This window comes from Candidozyma haemuli, assembly GCF_002926055.2.
Source record: "Candidozyma haemuli strain B11899 chromosome Unknown F_2014730914, whole genome shotgun sequence".
Taxonomy (NCBI): Eukaryota; Fungi; Ascomycota; class Pichiomycetes; order Serinales; family Metschnikowiaceae; genus Candidozyma; species Candidozyma haemuli.
The window spans coordinates 613,956-638,281 of record NW_020289912.1 but is presented as its reverse complement, the minus strand read 5'-3'; the positions used below and the strand labels follow the sequence as shown (position 1 = coordinate 638,281).

At 42.6% G+C, this 24,326-nt stretch overlaps 9 protein-coding genes and 1 non-coding gene across 10 annotated transcripts; 4 read left to right on the top strand and 6 right to left on the bottom strand. All coding sequences in view use genetic code 12, as the record gives it.

Moving 5' to 3' along the window:
* Positions 1-461: 461 nt before the first annotated feature.
* Positions 462-3,736, bottom strand: CXQ85_003958 (uncharacterized protein; the record flags this gene model as incomplete). The annotated part of the gene is made up of 2 exons (XM_025487590.1): positions 462-2,491; positions 3,148-3,736. The coding sequence occupies 2 exons, from the start codon at positions 3,734-3,736 to the stop codon at positions 462-464; spliced, it is 2,619 nt and encodes an 872-aa protein (XP_025344606.1).
* Positions 3,737-5,011: 1,275 nt separating this feature from the next.
* On the top strand, positions 5,012-5,440 carry CXQ85_003957 (uncharacterized protein; the record flags this gene model as incomplete). Its single annotated transcript, XM_025487589.1, has 1 exon — positions 5,012-5,440. The coding sequence occupies one exon, from the start codon at positions 5,012-5,014 to the stop codon at positions 5,438-5,440; it is 429 nt and encodes a 142-aa protein (XP_025344605.1).
* A 152-nt stretch (positions 5,441-5,592) lies between these two features.
* On the bottom strand, positions 5,593-8,142 carry OSH3 (oxysterol-binding protein related protein; the record flags this gene model as incomplete). Its single annotated transcript, XM_025487588.1, has 1 exon — positions 5,593-8,142. One exon carries the CDS (start codon positions 8,140-8,142, stop codon positions 5,593-5,595), a length of 2,550 nt encoding a protein of 849 aa, XP_025344604.1.
* A 648-nt stretch (positions 8,143-8,790) lies between these two features.
* Positions 8,791-8,864, bottom strand: CXQ85_003955. The gene has a single exon. It is a non-coding gene; the product is annotated as a tRNA-Val (tRNA).
* Positions 8,865-10,222: 1,358 nt separating this feature from the next.
* CXQ85_003954 (uncharacterized protein) lies at positions 10,223-10,636 on the top strand (the record flags this gene model as incomplete). Its single annotated transcript, XM_025487587.1, has 1 exon — positions 10,223-10,636. The coding sequence occupies one exon, from the start codon at positions 10,223-10,225 to the stop codon at positions 10,634-10,636; it is 414 nt and encodes a 137-aa protein (XP_025344603.1).
* A 300-nt stretch (positions 10,637-10,936) lies between these two features.
* Positions 10,937-12,411, bottom strand: SPO75 (Spo75p; the record flags this gene model as incomplete). Its single annotated transcript, XM_025487586.1, has 3 exons — positions 10,937-10,976; positions 10,997-11,329; positions 11,519-12,411. 3 exons carry the CDS (start codon positions 12,409-12,411, stop codon positions 10,937-10,939), a joined length of 1,266 nt encoding a protein of 421 aa, XP_025344602.1.
* A 2,550-nt stretch (positions 12,412-14,961) lies between these two features.
* On the top strand, positions 14,962-19,147 carry CXQ85_003952 (uncharacterized protein; the record flags this gene model as incomplete). Its single annotated transcript, XM_025487585.1, has 2 exons — positions 14,962-14,997; positions 15,221-19,147. 2 exons carry the CDS (start codon positions 14,962-14,964, stop codon positions 19,145-19,147), a joined length of 3,963 nt encoding a protein of 1,320 aa, XP_025344601.1.
* Positions 19,148-19,388: 241 nt separating this feature from the next.
* CXQ85_003951 (tRNA (guanine) methyltransferase) lies at positions 19,389-20,762 on the bottom strand (the record flags this gene model as incomplete). Its single annotated transcript, XM_025487584.1, has 1 exon — positions 19,389-20,762. The coding sequence occupies one exon, from the start codon at positions 20,760-20,762 to the stop codon at positions 19,389-19,391; it is 1,374 nt and encodes a 457-aa protein (XP_025344600.1).
* Positions 20,763-21,031: 269 nt separating this feature from the next.
* On the top strand, positions 21,032-22,072 carry CXQ85_003950 (exosome non-catalytic core subunit; the record flags this gene model as incomplete). The annotated part of the gene is made up of 1 exon (XM_025487583.1): positions 21,032-22,072. The coding sequence occupies one exon, from the start codon at positions 21,032-21,034 to the stop codon at positions 22,070-22,072; it is 1,041 nt and encodes a 346-aa protein (XP_025344599.1).
* An 81-nt stretch (positions 22,073-22,153) lies between these two features.
* CXQ85_003949 (p24 family protein) lies at positions 22,154-23,062 on the bottom strand (the record flags this gene model as incomplete). Its single annotated transcript, XM_025487582.1, has 1 exon — positions 22,154-23,062. The coding sequence occupies one exon, from the start codon at positions 23,060-23,062 to the stop codon at positions 22,154-22,156; it is 909 nt and encodes a 302-aa protein (XP_025344598.1).
* Between the last annotated feature and the right edge of the window lie 1,264 nt (positions 23,063-24,326).

Below are 24,326 nucleotides of genomic sequence, written 5' to 3'. Positions count from 1 at the left end.
CACTTCCCTCACAATTAGAACAATACTTGGATTCGCAAGGTGTTTGCCTTCGTGCGTTGCTAATGGGCTACTTGAAATGCGATCAGAGCATTTTTAAGAAATTGCAGCAAATGCAAAATAGATATCCTATTCACAATTTTAACGCCATTAAGCGAGATGATGATGTTTCGGACACCATTTTGAGAGGTATGTCTTTGCGAGACGTCGGCGTTTTCGTAAAATTTAGTATACCCCATGTCCCAACGGAACTGAACAGGGTAGCCTTCCTGTCACACATTTTTGATTTAGATCCCAAAGAACGTTCCCGCTTATCGTACTGGCAAGATACACAGGATAAATTGGAGGCATTTGCCAACGCAAAAAATCCAGGCTGGAGAAATTGCGGTTAATGAATCATTGATTAGATATATCTATAGCTTAGGAAATGCAATATAGGGAAGATTTTAAGCAATGCGGTGAGTTCACCACACATCTTCTTGGTAGCGATTTTGAACCTTTAACGATCTGACCAATTCTGCAGCCTTCTCCTCTGGAAGGCCCCTCTGAGTCGATATGATTTTGACAAAAGTTGACTGTACGTCTCTTGCCATTTTTGAAGCATCACCACAAACATAGACATAGGCTCCATTCTTCAAAAGCTCGTCGACAGTTTCAGCTCTAGCCAAAATCTTGTCCTGGACATAAACTTTCTGGTCTGTTTCTCTTGAAAAGGCAACATCCATTTCAAACAGATCTCCCAATTCCTTGGCGTATTCAGGCCATTCTTCCTTGTAAAGGAAATCCTCCTTCAGATTCCTGCAACCATAAAACAAAAGAGTTTTGCCAATAGTCACATTCAGATCCTGCTTAAGAAGCCTTGTACGTTCTCTCACAAAACCACGCATAGGCGCGACACCAGTTCCTGGTCCAACTAAAATGACAGGCGTTCCAGGGTTGGATGGCAACTTGAATGTGGACCTTCTGACGTGAACTGGTAACTTGAAACCACTAAACTTGTTTTTAGGGCCCTTTAAGTCATAGTTAATATTGTGCGCGAACTTCGTAGCATTTTGATGGACCTCAATATCCTTGAGTAAATTCGTCGCCACACCGCTTACGATATGGTCATCGAACTTTTCAACCTCAACAACAGCGGTTACGTGTATGGAAGTCTTTTCAGACAAGGATGATGATGAAATCGAATAATAACGGGGCTGCAAACTGGGCATAAGTTCTACTAGGAAGACAAATGGAACAGAATCCCATTTTGTACCCTTAGAAATTTTCAACAAGGCATCTGATAAGTTTAAGTTGCAATCGTGAATCTCCTTTGCAAATAACACCTTATCACCACCCAATCTTAAAGCCTCCTTCTTAGTTTCTTCGTCAGGTGCGAAGGGGGCAATAGAAGCCAACGCTTGTCTGGAGATTGGCCCTGAAATCTCCATATGATGCCTCACAGCAGCCTCGTAGGTTATGGGTACGGGAAATGGTATCAGTACCGTTGTATCCAACGCTTGGAGTGAAAATACCTCATCCTTCCTTGCGGAATATCCGAAGCACTCGAGGAACCGGCTCACATTGTTGTTAGAATTTGAGGGCCAAATAGCCAAATGATCACCAGTGCTGTATCTTAGGTTAGAATCTGATATGTCGAATTCAGCATGAACACAAGAGCGATCATTGGAAACAAAAAGCTCACGTGTTGTGCTGACAGGCGCCAAGTATGGATGTGTATGGTCAAAAGGACCCTTGCTTAAATCTTTAGACATATCAACGTAGGCCTTGTTAGGCTCTCCATTAGAAACGCCATCGGCGGAGGCTACCTGGGAGTCCTGTTCGATTAATTTGAAAGAGGGCTCATATTCGACCTCACGTTCCTCTAAATCCAAATTATTCTTCAATGAGTCGAAGCATTCTTCTTTCCAGGATAAGAAATCCTCATCCATGGTACCAATTCCATCGTCGCCTTGCCCATATGGGGCGATACGTTCAGCACCCAATGCTTCGAAGCGGTCATTCAACTTGGCCCCCATGGCGTTGTAAAACTCGTATGTTGAGTTACCTAATCCAAAAACGGTATACTTCACATTCGTGATTTGGTCAGCATCACCTTCTAACCAATTGAAGAATTCAACAGCATTATCTGTTGGCTCACCCTCACCATAGGTTGCAACAAGAAAGAAGAATAGATAGTCCGAGTTCATGTCTTGGAAGTTATCATAATCATAGTCCGCCATATCAGCAATTAAGACGGACAATCCGAACTTCGAATGTAATTCTTTTGCCAACTTAGTGGCGTAGTCTTCAGCGGTACCCGTTTGAGAGCCAAAGAAAACCACTGCATTCTTGTTGTTCTTTTTCAACGTGGCCTTCAAGTCACGATCGTTGTCATCACCTCCAGCGACAAAGCCAGCGGAGGTAGCTTGATCAGCACCGAAAATAAACTCTCTGCCGAAGTAGAACGCCACAGCCAAAGCTAAACCAGCTATGACAGCAAAATCCAAGGTATCTAAAGCCATTTCAGTGAGAAATTAACACGAGGCCTAAGGGTTAAAAGTTTTCTTTTTGTATTTGTCTATCAAGACCAGCAAAAGAGTTGAGTAGCCCTATATAACGAACGATGGTAGAGGGGGAAGGTCAGAAGAGGACACCTTTATAGCACATGATTTTTGTCGCGTCGAACGTCGCTCGTTTAACTCCCCAGGAAATCACATGTAGCTTCCTTCACACATGTCCGGTCTCGCATTGGGATTCTGAGGAATTCGCATGCCAATATTTCGGATTGCACGGAAATGGTAACTCCTAACGGGCAGCCCCTCGTTCCGCTAGCAAATATCAGAGACATGTACTTATGACATACATCGATAAAGAAAGAATAAGACATTTTCTAGCTTTTCATAAGTTTAGAAAAAATCACTCATTAAGTTGCAAATTCCAGGAAGCACCGCTTCAAGCTGATTTCAATTTTTTGCGACCATTCATCTCCCATACCGAAAATACTTTTTATGATTTCTTGCAACATAACTGGTGAAAAGCATTGGACTGTTTTATTGCCCAAGCCGTAATGAATATTTATGCTGCTTTTATCGCTCCCTTCGACGTTTTCTTGACGTAGATAGTCCTTCCTTACCAAATCATGAAGTATGCCCTGTACATTAATATTACAATTAGGTACGCTCAAGCCCAAGTTACTCGGGACTCCAAATTCTGCAAGGGTCTGGAGAAGTGTCAGCTCCTGGATGTTGCCTTCACTAACAATAATTGTGCAAATTACCATCATAGTCAAGCCGCCATGAACATAAGCCAATGAATCTAAGGTACCCTCGGACTTCTTACTTTGCGGCAAAAAATACAAGTTCGATAACCGATTCCTCACAATTGAGGGCGGATATCCATCTGAATCTGAATGAAGGAGTTTCTGTAACAAGAATCGCGACCGATGATCTAGATTAGAGTTTATTTCGAGAGAAGACTTCTCGAAGAGAACAGACAACCCAAAAATATCTCTTAGCTCAGCGTCAATGAGGGGCTCTTTCGTTCGCAAACTAGCACCTTTCCCATGCTCTTTAAGTGCCATGCTGACATGTTCCTTTCTTGTCTTGAGGTTGCGGGACTCTCTGGTGACTATCATTCGCACGATGGGGCGCATAACGGTATCGTCCACACTAGTAGTCTGCTCATTGGAGTCGGCCTCAAGAGTGTTAGACGGAGAGGTAGGACCATAGTCCCTGTCTTCGTATCCTCTTTTGGGCATCAGTCTCTTGTCTGTGTAGCTTGTGTGGTTAATTTTTCCTGTCGCGCGCCGCGCTTCAAGCTTTCATATAATAGTACCCCCAGATCTTACCAACCGGCCTATTTATCGATGCATCATTTGAAATCTTGCCAAACACCGCGACATGCAATACCTTTTTCATATGAGTTTTCTCTTCCTTTCTCTCTCTCTCTCCATCTTCGTTTTTTTTTTTTTTTTTTTTTTTTTTTTCTTTCGAATCTGTCCGGTAAATGAGGATGCTAATGACGGAATTTCTCAGCTTCCCCGCTGGGTAGTGAAGAGACTGCATTCTAATACTCTTAACTCTGATCAGTGAATTATGTTCAAGTGCACCAGGTTATCCATCTTATCATGACCAGCTTACTGGCGCCCCAGCATGCATTTGATCTTACAGGTGAATCTGCAAAACCAGATATAAGAAGTGCTCGCTATGTGGATTGCACGGACCACCTTCAATGTCCCGTGTGCAAACAGCCATTCGTGAACCCAATGACAACAATTTGTGGGCATACTTTTTGTCAAGATTGCATTGAAGAATGTTTGAAAATGTCGAAATCACCAAGCAAAGAAGAAGGATTCTGTCCTCTTGACAGGACGCCACTTAGCCGACATAACATTCATGACATCTTTCCCACTCCGCTTTTGATCGCAAATATGGTAGATGAATTGACCGTTTACTGCTTAAATGATGAACGCGGGTGTGAGTGGACGGGAAGAAGGTGGGAATTAGAGTCTCATGTGACCCATGATTGTGGCTATACTGGTGTTGTGTGTAATGGTAAAGTACCTTACGAATCTCCTGATACAGAATTGAAAGCGACGGACGTATTGGACAGAGACGCAAACACAAGGTGTGGTAAGATAGTGGAAAGAAGATACGTTCTGGACACCAGTGAAGATACCTGTGTCCATGAAAGATTCCCCTGCCGTTACTGCTCTTTTCCGATAGATAAGGTGACAGAAGAACACCATCTTAACACCATTTGTGATGCTAATTATACTACATGTGACCTATGTGACAACGACTTGATACCAAAAAAAGGGTTAGAGAAACACAAAGCGAACTGCAAGAAGACTGGCGTACTCGTCTGCCCCGCTCGTGCCATTGGATGTGATTGGGTGGGGCATAACGAGCCTTCACTTGAGAATCATACTTCAAAAGGTAATTGCGCCCTATTCCAATTATTGCCGCATTTTAAACTGCTTGAAACTTCGCTCGACCGTCTTGGTTCAGAAAATACATATTTGCGAAACCTGATGAATAAGGTGCTTGACTCTATTGTGCTGGGTAGGGTGACAAACCTTGGATACTGCGAACCTATCGAGGAGATCGGTGGCTTCTATGACTCTAGTCAGCCGGAAGACACGAGAGAGGCTTGGTTGAAGCTACGATGCGACTTCGAAAAACACAGACTTGAAGTAGAAGAGAAATTTATTCCTTTCATGGAGAGAGAAAAGAACGCCATCCCCGATAGAGAGGCTATGATAAGCTCTCTAGTGAACGAAAATTTTGTGATGAAAGATGAATTGAACCTTCAGCGATCACTCGTCAACAGCCTACGAAAACAGGTCCAATTTCTTTTATTTCAAAGAAGACCACAGCCACATTTTTTTGAAAGCGAAGAACCCTACCTCGACCATTCATCACGAACAAGTTCAGAGGAACGTTTGAATTTGAAGCTCTAGTACGACAATTTAATGACTTATACACGCATAACCTAGCCTCTGATGGTTTCTAGAGAAGGTTTAATTTCCCCATCTTTTCTTCTTTCTCATTTTTTTTCTTTTTAACTTTCTTTTTATACTATCAAAAATATTTGTTTTGTCCTTGAGCATTACTACCAAAGCTGCTGGAGACCAGACCAATCTTGTTTCTTTCTCCTGTTCCAATAGCTGTTGGAACCGTTATCATATATCCATTCCCCAGAATCCGGCAGAGAAGTATCGCCTACCTGCTTAAAGAAGACAGGCTTATGAGTCTTGCCAGCCAGTTCCATTTCAGCACGGCGAGTACGTTGATTCTCTTCCAACTTAACTTTCAACAGTTCTGCCTTTGGGACGTCACCACCTTCGTACGCTCTCATATCCGGCCTTAGCCTTGAGTCGCAGGGAGGCAAAGCCTCGTGCTCCACAGTAGTGATCTTGTTCAATGATCCAGCGAATTCAGTGAAGCCGAACTTCTTTTCACATTGAGGGAGAAGTTTTCCAGCCGTCCAAATAACTTTCTCAGTATTGTTGGTCTTTAGGATCATGGACTCCGTCCACTTACCGGCGACAGTGTAAGGCAACTGTTTTTTGGCGGAATTGAACGCTTTAATTGTAAGGTCTTCAGACCTACCACTGAACATTCCGCCCTTGGAAAATTCCACAACAGCCTTCTGACCAGAGCTAGATTTGACAACGATAGACAGAGATGGTTCAGTATACTTTTCACCAGCGATTATGTTCTTGAGGAGACTTGTTGGTTGCGACCATGTAAATACCTCTCCAGTGGACTTCACAGTGAGCTTCACAGTTCCTTTGGTACTTATCTCGTAAGTCTTTCCCCAGAACTTTTGAGATGGAGACGCTGAGAAGCTAAGCGTCCAATGGCTAGATTCCGCAAAAACGGCAAACACAGGCGGCTTATGCGACACCTTTTCACTTATAAGACGGAATCCCTTATCTTCTCTGACCAACTCGAATGTCTCCCCCAAGAGAGGGTTGAATGGCTTACGCGTGCTCCTGACTTTCTTTCTGAACGAGGAAAGGTTACTCACAGCGAAGGCGGCGATCCTAAGGATAAGTTCTCCCGAGTCTTCGGGATAAGTTCCATCGAGAGCGTTGTCAATCATCTCCGAATACTCAAATTGCTCAGCATACTTTTGCAAAATAGTAACGGGTTCATTCATGTCGACTGGCATGGAAATTGACGATAAGTCTTTGCCAACATTTTTTCTAACAAAGGAAAGAAGATTGGGGGGTTCATGGTCACATATCGGAATATCACAATCCCTGGTAACTGGTTCCAAGGGCAATGGATAAAGACAGTCGTCCATATTCACATCCTTCCCTTGGACCGATTTTGTCTCGGCAATGGAGGCAGTAGGAGCAGGAAGATCTTCAGAATCTGAATCAGACGACAGATCAGACTCTTCATGTTCTTCCTCATAGTCGTCTTCAGATTGCGGCTTTCGGTCAACTCCATCCATAAGGACCACTCCTCGAGATGATTTGTCTAAGGTCTCCTCTGCATCAAAGAATTCGGTGTTAGAATGAACAGGGGTCAATTCAGAGTCTCCTTGTTTCTCGGCTGAGACTAAGTACAGAACACTGGTCGATATCTCTTGCAAGCGAAACTCAAGTTGATCTCTATCTAAATCAGGGCTGGCCTTCAACAAACTTGTTAACTGTTCGTTAATCTCTTCAAGGCGAGGTAACCCTACAGAGGTTGGATACTGAACCGCATCTTTTCCCTCTGCCAGCTCCATAGAGCTTGTACCCCTTTTGACTTTATCGAAGGCATTAACCCACGCCTCAAAATCGTCCCCATTGAGAGCCTTCAAATCCCATACTTCCATTCCGGAATCGATGAAGATTTCTCTCGTCCTCGAGTTAGCACTAACAATAGAGTGAATAATTGGCATTTGGCCCCTCAATTTGTTATCATTGACCTTGAAGTAAGATAACGTACTATATTTGAAGTTCAACACAAAAGTCCTTTTGGTGAACCCTTGAAGCTTCTTTCTTCTTCTCTTGAGTAAGGTGCTCATCATAAGCTCTCCATCGTCAAGACTTTGGCCATTTGGCGCATTTGTAACGTCACCGACGGTATCTGTCAATTGGCGCCCCTTCAGGCATGTATTTGAATCCGAAGCAATTGAGTTCTCAACATTGGTAACAAGTTTAGAGCTAAAAAGAACTTTCTTGCTCACGGCTTTGGAGAAAGAATTGTCAAAAATAAAGGCGTACATACCTTCTTTCTCCACATTAAAGTGTCCTCGGACGAGTTCACCAGGGACAAGCTTGAAATAGTCCTTGACTAAAACCAAATTCGAGCCGCTTAAGCTATTTGAAAATGTGGATGACCTAGATTTATTTCTAAGCGAGTTCAGCTGTGTAATTTGATTTACTGAAGCAACCGATTCTGATCTCAAGCGGGAAGCATCTGCCAGATGCTCGCCAGAATTGGGAATTGAAGTTGAGCCTTGATCCTGTCCTCCTAAATCTTCGATGTCATGACTATTCACGTGGCTCTCATCCAGGGAATCCCCGATTGGAGATCGCTTGTAAATTGAGAAGTTGATTGACTTCTTCAATGGCTTTAATTGCCAAACAATAGATGAATCATCAACGGCATGGACCCACTTGACGAGAAAATCCTTTGAATGAATCTCCAAGGTCTCCATAATGTTGCTTCGAAAAAAATCTCTTTTGCAGAAGTTGCTGTTTATATAAGAACAGTGACATTATTCATATGGTAGGGAGCTGCCAACTCCACTTTTTAGTATATGCAGTATTATGACACAAAATGAACATAACCCTCAAGTTCGGGTAAAGACCGCCTCCTTTTTGTTGATGTATCACTCGTCAATCGACATCACATATTTGCTGCAATTGCATTTTTAGTAGATCCCTATTCCTCTTTGCAACTTAATACTAACTCCATCTAAAAAATCATATGCATGGCAAATACGCGCGGCGACAGCCAGGAAAAGTGCTTGAGTCGGAAGTCCCAAGTTGCCCAACAATGGAACTATTTCTGATACCCTATCTGGAAACAGGAATGTTCTGTGCGTTGAAACCGGACGCGAAGCGACATGTGCAACACTTTCTCGAAGGCTTTGTTTCCAGTCCATGTGTTCTTTATGAAACATAAGCATGGCTATTCGCTTATCAGCTTGCCCACTTGCCCGTTATGAGGAGGAGTTCTCCACTTCCTAATGCGCGAAATAATTCTTTTCCGAACCAAAACTTATTACAAATTTGAAAACAACACTTGTATATAACAAGCTAGCTATTGACTGAAAGTCCACTAGGGGCTAAAAAAAGAGAAATGATCACGCCCAGGCTCGAACTGGGGACCTTCTGCGTGTGAAGCAGATGTCGTAACCAACTAGACCACGCGACCACGATTACTTTCATGCGCAGGGAAATTTATAGCTCATTACAACTCAAACAGCTCACATAAAAAAACAATAAATTGACATTTTTGTAAGAACAATTTAGTGTAGATCTTTAAAACTACAAACTAAAAAAGGCTTATAAGCCGAAAAAAGTGCTTATAAGACTGCTTTTAACGATCAAGAAAAAAAAAAAAAGATTGAAATCAGTTTGATTCACTTAAAAAAAGAAGAATAGCAAAGAGGACTCTCAATAAAACTTTACCAGACACATAAAACGAGGGATTTGCATGACCATGAGCCAACATGAGATGATTATTCTTATTTTTTTTTTCTTTTTCTATTCTTTTACTCCTTTTTTTATATGTATACATAAACACCAGAAAGATTTCCTTCACTATCATGCGCCGGACGGCAATGAGGAAGTCCTTGTAAACCCGATGATTAAGGGGTTGTGTTTTCTATAGTGATATAGTTTTCGTGCCGTAAGGCGTCCTCTTAATACACAGTTAACAAAAAAAAAAAAAGAGAAAGTCCTCTTAATACATAGTAACAAGGAAGGAAAAGAAACAACATTTTAATTCAGGTTACTTTCAATACCACAAGTCCCTTTCCATTTAATTGTATTCAAGAAAAAAAAAAAAAAAAGTCCCTAATCCTCTTCTGCAACGGCTCTTGCAAAAGATCATGAGACAGTTAGTGCCATGGGCAGATATCCGCAACAGGTTTCTCTAGGGATGACCAGAGATTTCGATAAGACCTATTAGACAATCCACGGTTACCTTGTCTTCTGTACTTCAAATATAGCTTGTCAAAAATAAAAGAGCTCAAAAACTATGTAAAGTTGCCTTATGAATTGTTTTGAAGCTTTGCTTGCAACGTGCTGTAACGTACCGTGGCCACTTAATTTTACTATTTCTAATATTTTTTATCATCCTTTTTTCTTTCAATATTTATAGTTATGCATCGAAAAGACTTTCTATGTCTGTTGTTACCGCTTTCTCTGCAGCCCAAGAGGTTTGTTACTAAAACGAAGTTTATCTCTGTCGCGTTGTTTGCTGCTTCGCAAAGAATAAGCCTACAGATTCCGAGTCTTCGGAAATTCAAAAGCTTGACATTTCTGAATCCGATATTCAAAACTTTTAACGAATAGTTTCTAGAGAAGATGATCGAAAGACAATTCACTGTGCCCTTATCAGTTACCCCTCCTCAGTACTATATCACCTAGCGACGCGAGGTGTCGCGAAAAACCTTGGAAGACAAAAAGTAAATGGGATAAAAGGAAAAAAAAAAAAACCAAAAAAAAAAAAAAACATTATAAACAGACGAGAAGAAAAAGCATTAACGATAAAGTATATTATTTCTAATGACCGCACGAATTGACCTTTCTCAAGGGGAAGATATCCCTGCTTTCAATGCATGCATCTTGCCTGTTTCGATCAAACATAATGGAAAAGTCAACGCGGTTCAGTTTTTTGGATCAACGTCAACCAAGGAAAACTACATGGAAACAAACGTGGATGTCCGCTATTTTCGAGGAATAAAACTCATGGGCCGACTGGTTGACTTCGATTCAAAAAAAGCATATGTGCTCAATGACTTCGAGATATTACTGCGTGGGGACAACGATGAGGAGCTAGCGACAGTGAAACACTATCAGGCTACTGCAAAAATAGAAACGTTGAAAGTTTATGGTCACGACAGCATTCCTCCAGAGCACGATAAGTGGATTCTTTCCAATGAATGGGGGCTCATCGCAGATGTTCTCCACAGTGACTAGCAACTTTATGGTGGCCCTCGCAGAATCCTCACCCTTCTAGACCATTTATCTCCCAGTAAACGAGCACCACTCGTGGAAACCTCCAAATTTCCTGATGTTAACAGATAGATTGCTTCAATAGCGTGGTCAGAAGCTCCTTGCTCGTCTTGCGGTAACCATACGGACGGCATTTGCCATTTATAGGATGGGTGGCAGTACATCAAATTGTCTTCCAGTACATCAGGCTGTTTCAATGTATGACATGGAGCACATATACTTGTTGAATTAATGGGCGAGCAAGTGAAATGCTTTGAATATCTTTCAGAGATACTTCTGTGGAACGTTATCGATAACAAGAAAGCTGCCACAATGGTGAGGCACTGGAGCTTACTGCAAAGCTCATCCTCTCCAACAGCTTTTCTGAATATTATGCTGACCATACAGAATTCGAGACAGTATACTCCCCAGTATAGCTGCATGAGAGCTCTCAAGTATAGTTTGCCGTATGTCTCCGAGGGATTGCACCGGTCATAGACAAACTGAAGAGCGTATTTATAGTAAAATAATAAGACGGATAGGCCAGAAATGACGAGAGCAACTATAGGAGGTGCTATCACACAATAAGTCAATCCAACAATTCCGTGTACTGTAACAACAGGATACGCAAGTCCCCACTGGACTCTTGGAAGTGTCGTGAGCAGCATGAAAACCTGTCTAGGGGTAGATATAACAAAAAGAGCCCGCATCGAAATACGGACTAGGCTCCCAAGCTGCAAGAAATTGCTACTACACAGAGTGAGTGCCGTAATGATTAAATGTCTGTAGAAAAAAGCCACTCCACTGGGGAGGTTGACAGACAAAATAGCTGGAATTCTTGTTGGGTGTTCGACTATCTGAAATAACATCGAAGTGAAGCTGGATGAAATGGAAACGACTAGGAACTGATGAATGAATAAGATTGAAAAGTACCATTCTTGTGATAAAAGTTGAAGTTCGCTACCTGTCCAAACATTATGGCGGATAAGCAACGATTTGATAAGCCTTAACTGGGTTGCCGTCAAAACGTTCAACATCAACGAAGGAAGAAACCCGGAAAATATTTGGCGGAGCTCCCCAGGTAGATTATTAATTCCCCTGACGCAAAGAAGTATTCGGGACATCGAGTGGGAGAAGAGACCCACGAGTGCAACAGGCAAGACGTGAAGAAGAATCACTGAAATGAGCAAGATATCAATCAATAAGAGTTTAAATTTTACCAACACGCCATCTCTTCTAAGCAAGTTATTCCAAATAATATCGTCGGGGTTCACATCTGCAACAGCTTTTTCAAAGTGCTTCGTGGATGCTAGAAGAAGGGACTGATATGCCATACGAGCTGACGTATGGTATCTGAATCTGATGAAAACTTTATCTATCTTTTCAGCTTTATCTTGCAAATAACGAATCTTTTCTTTCTCCAAACGATCACTAATGAGCTGAAGCCGATCCAAGAGCTGTTTTCTGAAAGTTACATCGTAAGGTAATGGCCTGAATGGAAGAACTAGAAGAATTTTTGTCTTTATATCTAGATTGAGTAGACGGATAAGATCGACACTGAGGCAGAATGGTAAATTAGTCAACAATTGCTTTTCTGGCTTGAGAATATCCCTTGTTTCGAGGCTTTCGAGGGTTCGGAAGGCTTTTTTAACAAGCGCTAAGTCATTGGCATTCAGAAGAAAGTTATCCACGAACCAAATTTTTTCCACACCACCAGGAAAGACAGAAAATAATGAGACGAGAACAGTGTATTCACGCATATTATGCGGCACCAGAGAGAATAGGATAACCCTTGAGGATATTTGGCACTTGTATGGCGACGACTCCATGAATGCATGTCGGATTTGAATAACTGACTCAATCTCCTTTACCAACATGAACTTGAACAAGATGATTGTTACGAGTGTGCAAATGAAATGAAGATGAAGAGGATAGGGATGTTTCGAAGTATTGACAGTTATAGTCGTTCTCTGAAGTATAGAGGTGATATCCATTCCTTGCGAACCCCACACATGGACTGGGATCAAGACGGTCATATTAATGGCGCCACAAATGATAAATAAACAAAGAAGGAAAACGATAAAGCGAAGGAAGAAGTAAGAATCAAGACCAGAAGAAAGATATTGCAGTAACAGAGGCCTCAAAGTGGGAATTATCCATTGAAATAAGCCGTTTCCTGGAGCCTCAACCCTCTCATTTCTTGGAACGTAGAGGCATCTTGGTTGATAAAGAGAGCTTAGAATAGGGCGTAGGTAGCAAAAAGCCATCAATTGAATGATTGAGAAAGTGAAGACTGCGACCAGTATTTTGAGTAGATGGTCATCTTCTTCAACGGATAACTCTAAACCACGAATGCTTTCAATAAAGCCTCTGCTAACTTGAAATCCATCCATCGTGGGAAAATATATGAAAACAAACAATGTTAGAGGCGGAAATTCGAGATTCCAAGGAGACGAACAGCAGGTGTAAAACTTGCGGTGCATTTCGCAAGATATGATTTTCGCGGGGAACCATTTCCCACACTTTTGGATTTCCTCTACGTGCGGCCAGCCTGTAGAGTTTAGAAAAGGCGAGACACAATCGGACCTCTATCATGTACAATCGCCAACGCGGCTTATCGGGACTACTGATAATAATGGAATTATCTTTCATATTTCCAAAATGTTAGTATCATAACCCAAATAGCTTTTTCATTTTTTTTTCTTTTTGGTATTCTCGGGCGATCTCTTCATATTCTGCTTCGAACTACTTCAAAAGGCAAGCGACTCAATATGAACTGCGCTAAAAATCCTTGATCTATGTGGTTTTGACGAGGCTGAACTACTAACCGTGCGCAAAATGAAAGAAGTGACAATTGAGTCCTGATGAATTGTGCTTCGCTTTCTGGAGCACTCAATATTGGAGCCTTGGCAATAAAACTGCCAAATTCCGTACTTACAAAAAGATTTATTAATCTACCTCTTTTCTCTTTTCTCTTTCCTTTTTCAACAACTCTTTGGCCGAATTGCATTTACGCTAGCCCGGGACTTAGATATGCCGCGAACGATAAACCTCAAGACATGATGATACTATACCGGCCCGATGGCAAGATAGCCATTGTCTTGATTTCTACCCCATTACGTCAAAAGGTTTTCAGGATTTCTGGGAAAGAATGGTGTCCTTTTAGTCTTGCTACAGTGGAAAAATTGATATTTGAAGCAATTTGAAATAATTTTAGAAATCTTAGATTTTCTGCTTCGTTCTTTCCTTTGGCGAACCCAAGGTTGCTTGTCCGTTATTATTGCTCAAATGTACGGGATGCATGTAATCAACCTCGCATCAGTGTATACCGCCGCACCTACCTATATCAGCTCACTAAATACGAGGCTCTGGCTCCAGGGTGCGTTTCTCAGTACGGAATGGTATACAATGAAGATCGTTTATCTTACCCCGACATATAAACTCCATAAGATTGGTTCTGATCTACTCAAGCCATTCTTTTCATTGTGACTAATCCCGCTAATACTACTACTACTACTACTACTACTACTACTACTACTACTACTACTACTACTACTACTACTACTACTACTACTACTACTACTACCACTTCACCTCTTCTTCGTGATTACTTGTATTTCAGATTCACTCAATCGGCAAAAACTTTCTTTCTTTACAACTAACTGAAGTCTTTTCTTTTTTTGTCCAATTCTTTTTTTTCTAATTTTCTTGTTTGTTTCCTCACATCAAGCCATATACCGTCAACCCCACTCCCTTGTCTTTGGATTGATATGAGTTATTCACAAATGGTCATGCTGACATTATGTCGCTAAGCTCGTAAAGATCTATGCAATCACTGTAGGCTCTGTAGTGTTGATCGACTGTTTGAGGAGAGGTTGAGGACGTATTGGGAAAAGTGGCAGAGCTGGCTAGGGAACCCTTTACCGAATCTATTGTTCTCCCAACATTGCTTTACGAGATTTCAATCAAAGAACTTCTACATCGCAGATGGTAATGATGTGTGCCTTGGAGTGAGTATTAAAGCTGGCAATAGAACACACATGGTGCCAGGTGGGTCTTAGACCCTTTCGCTACTTTTAGCTAAATTATATCTCTTACTGTCATCAGGGAAGGCTTTTTAATTGTGTTTCGAACCGAGTGTGGCTTCAATAGCTTTCTGCAGAAAACTATATGGAAGGCATTGTGAAAACATGGCTCATGGGGTCCTAAAAGTATAATCCCACGCTTCAAACCCAATGCAACGCAAATCATACATTCCACGCACCTGGGGTGCATTGTACATGCAGCGAACGTAGCCAGCTAACACGACAATGCTTCATCAGAGATCCTTGATCATTCCTATTGTTGTAAAAGGCTTTCGTAGCGTATTGTTCGGATCCTTTTTTTTATCTCTTCCACTGCATCCATTGTTGCTCTATCTAGATTTTGAAAATGAAATGATGAGGCCGTATTAATTACCAAAGCACTTTTGTCACTGTTACGGCCTCTTTTGAGTATTTAAACCCTTCATCGATACGTTTAGCCACTCTTCTTCTTCTTTTTTCTTCTTTTATTATTCCATATCATCAGACTATTATCAAGATGAACTTACGAAGTTGGCTTGCAGCTACCGTATGGTTCACCACCGTTATCAGTTTGACTATCACTGAAGATACAGTTGTTGTATCTCCTGTGAGCTTATCCATCGGGGACCTTACGATAAATCCAGATGTTTACTACTCTATTGTTAACAATTTACTTACAACTCTCGGGGGTAATTTGGACAACCAGGGTGGCTTCTATGTCACGTCATCCAATGGCTTAGCCGCTTCGGTAACAATTGTTTCAGGAACGATCAAAAACTCCGGTGATCTTGCTTTCAACTCATTGCGTGCAAATGTTGCCAGTATCTATAACCTCAATTCAATTGGCTCTTTCGAAAATACTGGTAACATGTGGATAGGAATTAGTTCATTCTCAGTGACGCCCCCAATCATACTTGGGTCGGCCCTCGACTGGGATAATTCGGGAAAGATTTACCTTAGCCAGGCTGCGGGGACACCATCTACAATCACAATCTCACAAGCACTTGGTTCTGTTAACAATGATGGCACAATTTGTATCGAACGTTTGCTTTGGTTGCAGACAACCTCTATCACAGGTTCAGGGTGTATCAACGTTATGGATGATGCTACACTTCAACTTCAGCTCAGTCCATGGAATGTGGCGGACACAGAGACAGTTTATCTTTCTTCGGAATCATCGTTGTTATCTGTTCTTGGATTAGCAGAAGGACTTACAGGTACCAAGACCTACACGGTCGTCGGTTTTGGAAATGGCAATGAAATCAGAGTGAATACCGGCTTTACATCTTGGAGTTATTCAAATGGAATTTTGACACTCTCTTTCTTCTTGGGAGTGTTCAGGTTAGCTTTTGACATAGGTCCAGGGTATTCAAACTCAGGGTTCTCAACTAATGGCGTTTTGGGAGCAGGAACCAGGATTTCATATAGCGACGCATACCCTGGGGCTGTCCCAGATATATGTTTGTGCGCTGATTTCCCAGAGCCAACCACTACCCCGTTAGCTTCTTCTACAATTGAAAGCTCGAGCTCTGTACAGCCTTCTAGTGAGACAACTGACGAGAGTTCAACAGACGAAAGCTCAACTGAGCCGGCATCAAGCAGTGAGCCGGAATCAAGCAGTGAGCCGGCATCAAGCAGTGAGACGGCATCAAGTAGTGAGCCGGAATCAAGCAGTGAACCCGCATCGAGCAGTGAACCCGCATCGAGCAGTGAACCCGTAACGAGTGAAGAGACAGATGAGAGCACCACTGAAGAATCCCCAAGCTCACAGCAGCCTTCCAGCGAGGAGGAATCATCACTGACGGTAGATCTGTCCGAGCAGTCTTCCCTGACTGAAGATACCACCGAAGACACCGAATCATCTGGACCTCCATTCACGACGTACACCACTACCTGGACTACTGACGATGGTGAGGGTAATCCTGTCACCGACTCTGGTATCGTGATCGTGACTACTGATTCGGATGGATCGTTGACGACTACTACTTCTGTGTTCCCACAGGACACCGAATCATCTGGACCTCCATTGACGACGTACACCACTACCTGGACTACTGACGATGGTGAGGGTAATCCTGTCACCGACTCTGGTGTCGTGATCGTGACTACTGATTCGGATGGATCGTTGACGACTACTACTTCTGTGTTCCCACAGGACACCGAATCATCTGGACCTCCATTGACGACGTACACCACTACCTGGACTACTGACGATGGTGAGGGTAATCCTGTCACCGACTCTGGTGTCGTGATCGTGACTACTGATTCGGATGGATCGTTGACGACTACTACTTCTGTGTTCCCACAGGACACCGAATCATCTGGACCTCCATTCACGACGTACACCACTACCTGGACTACTGACGATGGTGAGGGTAATCCTGTCACCGACTCTGGTGTCGTGATCGTGACTACTGATTCGGATGGATCGTTGACGACTACTACTTCTGTGTTCCCACAGGACACCGAATCATCTGGACCTCCATTCACGACGTACACCACTACCTGGACTACTGACGATGGTGAGGGTAATCCTGTCACCGACTCTGGCGTCGTGATCGTGACTACTGATTCGGATGGATCGTTGACGACTACTACTTCTGTGTTCCCTGGTGGTCCAACTGACCATCCATTCACGACGTATACCACTACCTGGACTACTGACGATGGGAATGGACCAACTACCAAATCTGGTGTCGTGATCGTGACTACTGACGCTGATGGCGCCCTTTCAACTACGACATCCGAGTTCCCTGGTGGTCCAACTGACCCTCCATTCACGACGTATACCACTACCTGGACTACTGACGATGGGAATGGACCAACTACCAAATCTGGTGTCGTGATCGTGACTACTGACGCTGATGGCGCCCTTTCAACTACGACATCCGAGTTCCCTGGTGGTCCAACTGACCCTCCATTCACGACGTATACCACTACCTGGACTACTGACGATGGGAATGGACCAACTACCAAATCTGGTGTCGTGATCGTGACTACTGACGCTGATGGCGCCCTTTCAACTACGACATCCGAGTTCCCTGGTGGTCCAACTGACCCTCCATTCACGACGTATACCACTACCTGGACTACTGACGATGGGAATGGACCAACTACCAAATCTGGTGTCGTGATCGTGACTACTGACTCTGATGGCGCCCTTTCAACTACGACATCCGAGTTCCCTGGTGGTCCAACTGACCCTCCATTCACGACGTATACCACTACCTGGACTACTGACGATGGGAATGGACCAACTACCAAATCTGGTGTCGTGATCGTGACTACTGACTCTGATGGCGCCCTTTCAACTACGACATCCGAGTTCCCTGGTGGTCCAACTGATCCTCCATTCACTACTTATACCACTACCTGGACTACTGACGATGGGAATGGACCAACTACCAAATCTGGTGTCGTGATCGTGACTACTGACTCTGATGGCGCCCTTTCAACTACGACATCCGAGTTCCCTGGTGGTCCAACTGATCCTCCATTCACGACGTATACCACTACCTGGACTACTGACGATGGGAATGGACCAACTACCAAATCTGGTGTCGTGATCGTGACTACTGACTCTGATGGCGCCCTTTCAACTACGACATCCGAGTTCCCTGGTGGTCCAACTGATCCTCCATTCACTACTTATACCACTACCTGGACTACTGACGATGGGAATGGACCAACTACCAAATCTGGTGTCGTGATCGTGACTACTGACTCTGATGGCGCCCTTTCAACTACGACATCCGAGTTCCCTGGTGGTCCAACTGATCCTCCATTCACTACTTATACCACTACCTGGACTACTGACGATGGGAATGGACCAACTACCAAATCTGGTGTCGTGATCGTGACTACTGATTCGGATGGTGCCCTTTCTACAACAACATCTTGGTTCAAGAATGAGCAAACTACAACTCTTCATACCACAGATCACGAAGGAAATCGTATAACGAAGACTGTCATCGTGTGCGAGAGCACGTCACCAGGTGGAGTCGTGGCGACCTTGACTTTCCCAATTCCCCTGACTACAAGTTTTGTGGAGACTAGACATGATGGAGCTCAAATCACATACACTGGCGCAATTATTGAGACAATAAAGGAGGGCAAGTTGACTTTTTACACATCGATTTGCCATCCAGTCCAAGATATCACTTATGGAACGACTTATGTTATTAGTCACGATGGGAAGCTTGAAACTACCTCCGAATTGGTCATTATAGGCACAGATGCGGACGGAAAGCTTCATACTTCAACAGTTGCAGGTATTGCTGTCGGCGATAAACCAGCGCAAAGTACCCTTGAATCAGTATACACTGGAGCCACTCTGTACCCCATTGGAGAAATCTCGACGTACGAGGCTTCAGGCTCACTCAAAACCCTTTCGCTTCTTTCATTCGTCTTTGGCATTATTGCCTTTATTTAAGCCCGCTGATATGGGTATGATTTGATTTTCAAGGATTTTTTTTTCTTTATTCTTTTGCCTCCAAGATTAAGATTTTGACGAATAATTAATTCGCAACAAATCACCGTTTTCCAAAGACTTTTTCAGTCACTTTCAGTTTTTTATTTCGATTATACCTAATCAATTGTGTTTTATCCAAATTTGTATTGCAACTGCTGTTCTCTACTATGTTTCCGCACCAGAATTCATTCAAAAGATAGCTCTATTTTTTAAAAGCTACTTCTTCGGGAAGTACAAATGACACGCAAAACATCGGCTTTGTTGGAGCCACTTTACGTACCATATGGAAATTAAACTCCAGGATGGGCAATTCAAAATTGATTTGCTCGATGATACGTGCATGTACTCTCCTGTGAAGTTCATCTAAAGTAGGTTCAGGAGCATCGTGGGAGAACTTTTCGAAGCAGTGGACATTAATAGTAGGAAGCCTGAAGTTTTCATCAGCTCTGACCAAATTCTCCACATCCAGATTCCGGGAATATAAGCCCACAAACTCGTTTAAAAACTCAATTGATGTTCCTGGTAAATTCATAACATAGTTGGAGATAAAAGACGGTATTGGGGTCTCAGTGACTTCGAAAATCTTGGTTTGTGCACCATCTAGCCCCTTCGAATTCGTCTTTCTTTTTTTCAATGTTTTTCGTTGCTCTACTTTGCCATCACCCTTTTTCCAATCTAATAGGAATTCGGGCGAGCGCCTAATAAACTCACGGCCATCTAGGTTGAATCCCTTTACAAATGCCAGCACGTTATTGAGTTCTGCGTTTCCCGTGAGAAACTTATGGGATTCGGGGTTCAAATCGTTGGCCAAGACCAAGACGTTCTTCTTGCCCGCTGGAATAGCGAAAGGACCAACACCAGCAAAGACATCAGCTACCACATCTCCTGGCTTAAACTGACCTATGAGTCTCTCGTGTTCAGTGTTCAAGCGTGAATTCCAAAAAGCAGTGCTGAAATCAAATCTGAATTTACATCCACTTTCGTGCTGTTCAGTCATAAAATTGTCTTCACCAGCGATGAGTTTCATATCAAAAACTCTGTATTTGTTGCTAATCGTGTCAAGCTTGTCAACAACCGTCTTGATAGTTGGATTTTTATCTAATATAACCTGCCCAATTAAACTGCCGTATGGTTTGAATTCATTGCGTAAATTTAGATGTGCGATATGACCAGCTTGAGCGTACCCCGAAGGACTTTCTTGTATTAAATCCTCCGGCAAGATGGCTTGAAGAATGTCATCGGCCTTCCAAAAGTGGTAGTCAAGCTTCAAAGTATAGGGCTTGATCTCAATGTTTTGTTTTTTGATAAGATCAAGAGCTTCATCAGGAAGAAAGGTTTGATATGTGTCAGGATCATCGATATCATCACGGAGGAGGACACCTTTAACATCGTCGATTGGGACTATATGCTTGACATTCGGGATGTTCAATAGCTCATTTTTGCATACTTTGACAAACTCACCTACATATCTAGGGTTGGGGAGCTTAGCAACGAGCAATTTGACATCCTTCTGGAAAACTGACCTGTCCAATTCCTTCATGCCTCTGGCAACAGGGCATAAGAATTTATCGCTCATCGTAAATGGCTTAGCTCTAAGTATAGGCACTGACCTTGGGATCTGTACTTTTTGACCAATAGGAGGGGTACTGAATAATTTCGCTAGAAAGCTTTTTAACATACGATAAAAGTACCAGGAATCGTATTGAAGATTGAGGATAGCAGGGAAAAATAAGTCAAAAAAAGACTCGACGCATAATGTACGCCTTATGAAACCCATCGCGCACTGCACAGACTCGCTTACCCATATCGAAAAACCTCAAGGCGAGGTTTAAGAACAAATTGGAAATGTCAGAGCCCGTGATAAGCATATATCGCCCTGTTAGGAATCTGACGGCGATAGACTCCCATGATGACGTGCACATGGACTCCGAAGTGGAGCTGGATCAGGATGGGCTTGACGGAATAGATAAACCTGATATGAGAAAGGATAGTTCTCGTAGCTCTGTGGTTACGCCTGGTGAATTGATAACTGATGACCCTGTTTGGATGAAGGGACATGGCGTCTATTTCTTGGACAATATGACGTATTCAGCTGTGGCGGGTAATATTTCACGAGTGAATAGATTATTGAGTGTGACACCTCTACGGGGCAGATATGAGCCTGAGACCGGAGACCATGTGATTGGCCGTATTACAGAAGTGGGTCAAAAGAGATGGAAAGTCAACATAGGGGCAAAGCAGGATGCAGTGTTGATGCTTGGTTCTGTGAACCTTCCTGGAGGCATATTGAGACGAAAGTCCGAGAGCGACGAATTACAAATGAGAAATTTCTTGAAAGAAGGCGACTTACTTAATGCTGAAGTTCAAACCATTTTCAATAACGGAATGGCCTCTTTACATACCCGCTCTTTGAAATATGGTAAGTTGAGGAACGGTGTTTTCTTGCTGGTACCTTCCAGTTTGATCATCAAACAAAAAAATCATTCATTCGACATGCCGGGGAACGTAAGCGCGGTAATCGGAATGAATGGTTTCATTTGGTTGAGTAAAACACAATCGGAATCCGTTAAAAGCAAGTCTTTTGCTGGCGCTTTGCCCGGTGAAAGCAAATTGGCAATTACAAGATTAGAAGAAAGCTCATCATGGGAGATCTACAGTGATAAGAACGATCCAACTATAGATGAAAACATTCGCAATAATATTATCAGATATTATAACGTTTTGAAGGCGCTAGCTTCCTGCGAATTGGGTATCACGGAACCAAGAATAAGAATGGGTTATGAGGGAAGTATGATGTACTCAGAACCGGGGGCAATAATTGCAGCAGAGTCTCAGAGAAGCATTTGTGAAGATATCATCAATAATGAGAGAATGAGAGGGACTTGAAGCTCCAATATTGTCGGCTAGAAACGCGAGGGGAGATTAAATTAATGACCGATTATTTAATTGGTAATGTTGTTGTGACAACTATATTATCCTTTTACGCTTCAAATAGAATTTGAAGTATGTGACCTGCAACAAACCGAAGACGCAAATGGATGCTAATATAGCGACAGATGTCGTCGTGTACTTTGCGAATATCGCTTCGTTCACATCTCTGAGACGTGATTCATGATCCTTCAAGGTATTTAAGATGTCCTCCGAGCTTCTTAACTGTTCCCTTATTTTTTCTAGCTGAACAGTTAACATGTTGGTTGCTTCCTCGAAGTCTTTCTGTGTAAAATCTAGCCTCACGTCTTGAGAAGATTCCGCTCCCCTGTCCTCTGCAAGAGTTATTCTTCTAAAGTATTTTGCGAATTCATTGTAATTAGTTTGCAGTAAGGTAGTTGCATTTTTGATTTGGACGCGAAGATCAATATCTCGTGTTTGCGGCTTGAAACTCCAAGATCTGTCGTAGTAAAGATTATCGAAGCAGATGTAAATAAATGAGCTTCCAGAGTATGGATCCAAGAGATCGCCATATTTTTCGTCGACGGGAGTTTCTTTACTGTCCCTTTCTCGTCTGGGACTGAAGCGATCCAAGAAATTGAACAGCGTGTCCTCCTTTATCTGAATTGGATTGTTGAGATTGGTAAATAGAAACGAAATCTCATCTGAGATGTCATTGGCAGCCCGAAGGACATTATTATCACTGTCAAGAACTTTCAAGTTTAGCTTCTGTGACGGTTGTCTGTCCCCTGTTTTTAATGAGACGAAAATGATGTCATCCCGGGATGTCCTATAACCTACACAGTTAAGGAGATTCTCTGAAGAAGTTAGAAGTTTCGGGTTCGCCGAGCTGACAGCAGGTATGGTAATACCGATCGCTAGAATTCGAGCCAGTAGGATGAGAATACCGTAAAGTATAGCCCATTTTGAGCTGTTATGTTGCTGCATGAGTAAGGTCAAATGATCCGGTTCAAATGACTTATACGTGAATGGGAATGAGGATGTATAGTTGAACTGTTTAAGTGAGTCTGACGACGGTAATGTACAAAATGAAACGGCATGCACTTATGGCTTGTGGGTAAACACGGTAACGACACAAAAAATTATGCGAGGCCAAGAACGAAGAGTAGCACAAACGAGGGAGGGAAGAAGGGAAACCTAAACGCTGATGCTAGTTTATGGCCTCGGAGCTGCTTTTCGTTACTCGTTCAATGTATGGGAATGGACGGACAAATGCTGAGATGTGATAATACCAACGAGGTGGAATGCTAAACAACCTGGAATAACGGTGAATGATGTTGTCAAGATAAAGACGATTGGAAATGCTCTTTTTAATTGGGCTGACCTTTGCCCAGTGAAGTTTCCAGAACCTGTAGTATGGGTGTGGTAGCCTGTTTATAGTTTTTTTTTTTTTTCCTCTCTTTTTTTTTTTTTTTTTTTTTTTTTTTTTTTTCAGTCTCAATTCTGGTATTCTTGGTGTTCGAATCCAGCTGCATGTTTCCATAAATGGAGACGATCACTTGATGCGTGTCAAAGAGTTGAAGGAAGACTGACGAGGGAAAATAAAAAGCCCACTAAAGAATAAAAGAAGAAGATGAAGAAAGTGAACGAAAGAAAAGGAGTTTCACAGTTTTATCGTCAAAGGAGTAAAAGTCCCTTCTGTTATGAAATTTCAGGTAGACAAGTGAATGTATTCAAAATTTCCTCTTGATATCAGTTAACAGAGGCGGTTAAGCCCAGATTTACGTAGACCACACCCTTATTCTTCTTATTTCATTGCCAAAATTTTATGGCAGTTGAACGGCCTATGGCAATTACTCCTTGTACGTTAATCATCCCTGTGATATGCTTCCGTCACAAAGTTTGTTTCGTCAAGAAGACGCACTCTTGAATGTGGTAACTTCCTTGTGAAAAAAGATAAATAACGGAAAAAACAATCGAGACACAAATACTACGGTTAGTAATCGTAGGGCGAAAGAGACATTTGGTTGAGGTAGAAGCTTTAGATAGGCTGGCCAAGCAGCATCTGGTTGGGGCTTCCTTTTCGCCTGCACTGAGGCAAGTTGAAAATGGGTTTGACCAGGGAGAAAGCCAAGCATATTCGAAAACCTTGGATGCAATTATGCCACGCTGTAAATAGTGAGTTACTTTGAAGGCGTTTGTGAAGCCATAAGAAAGGCAAGCAATCGTCTACTGACCACAAGCAATGTGT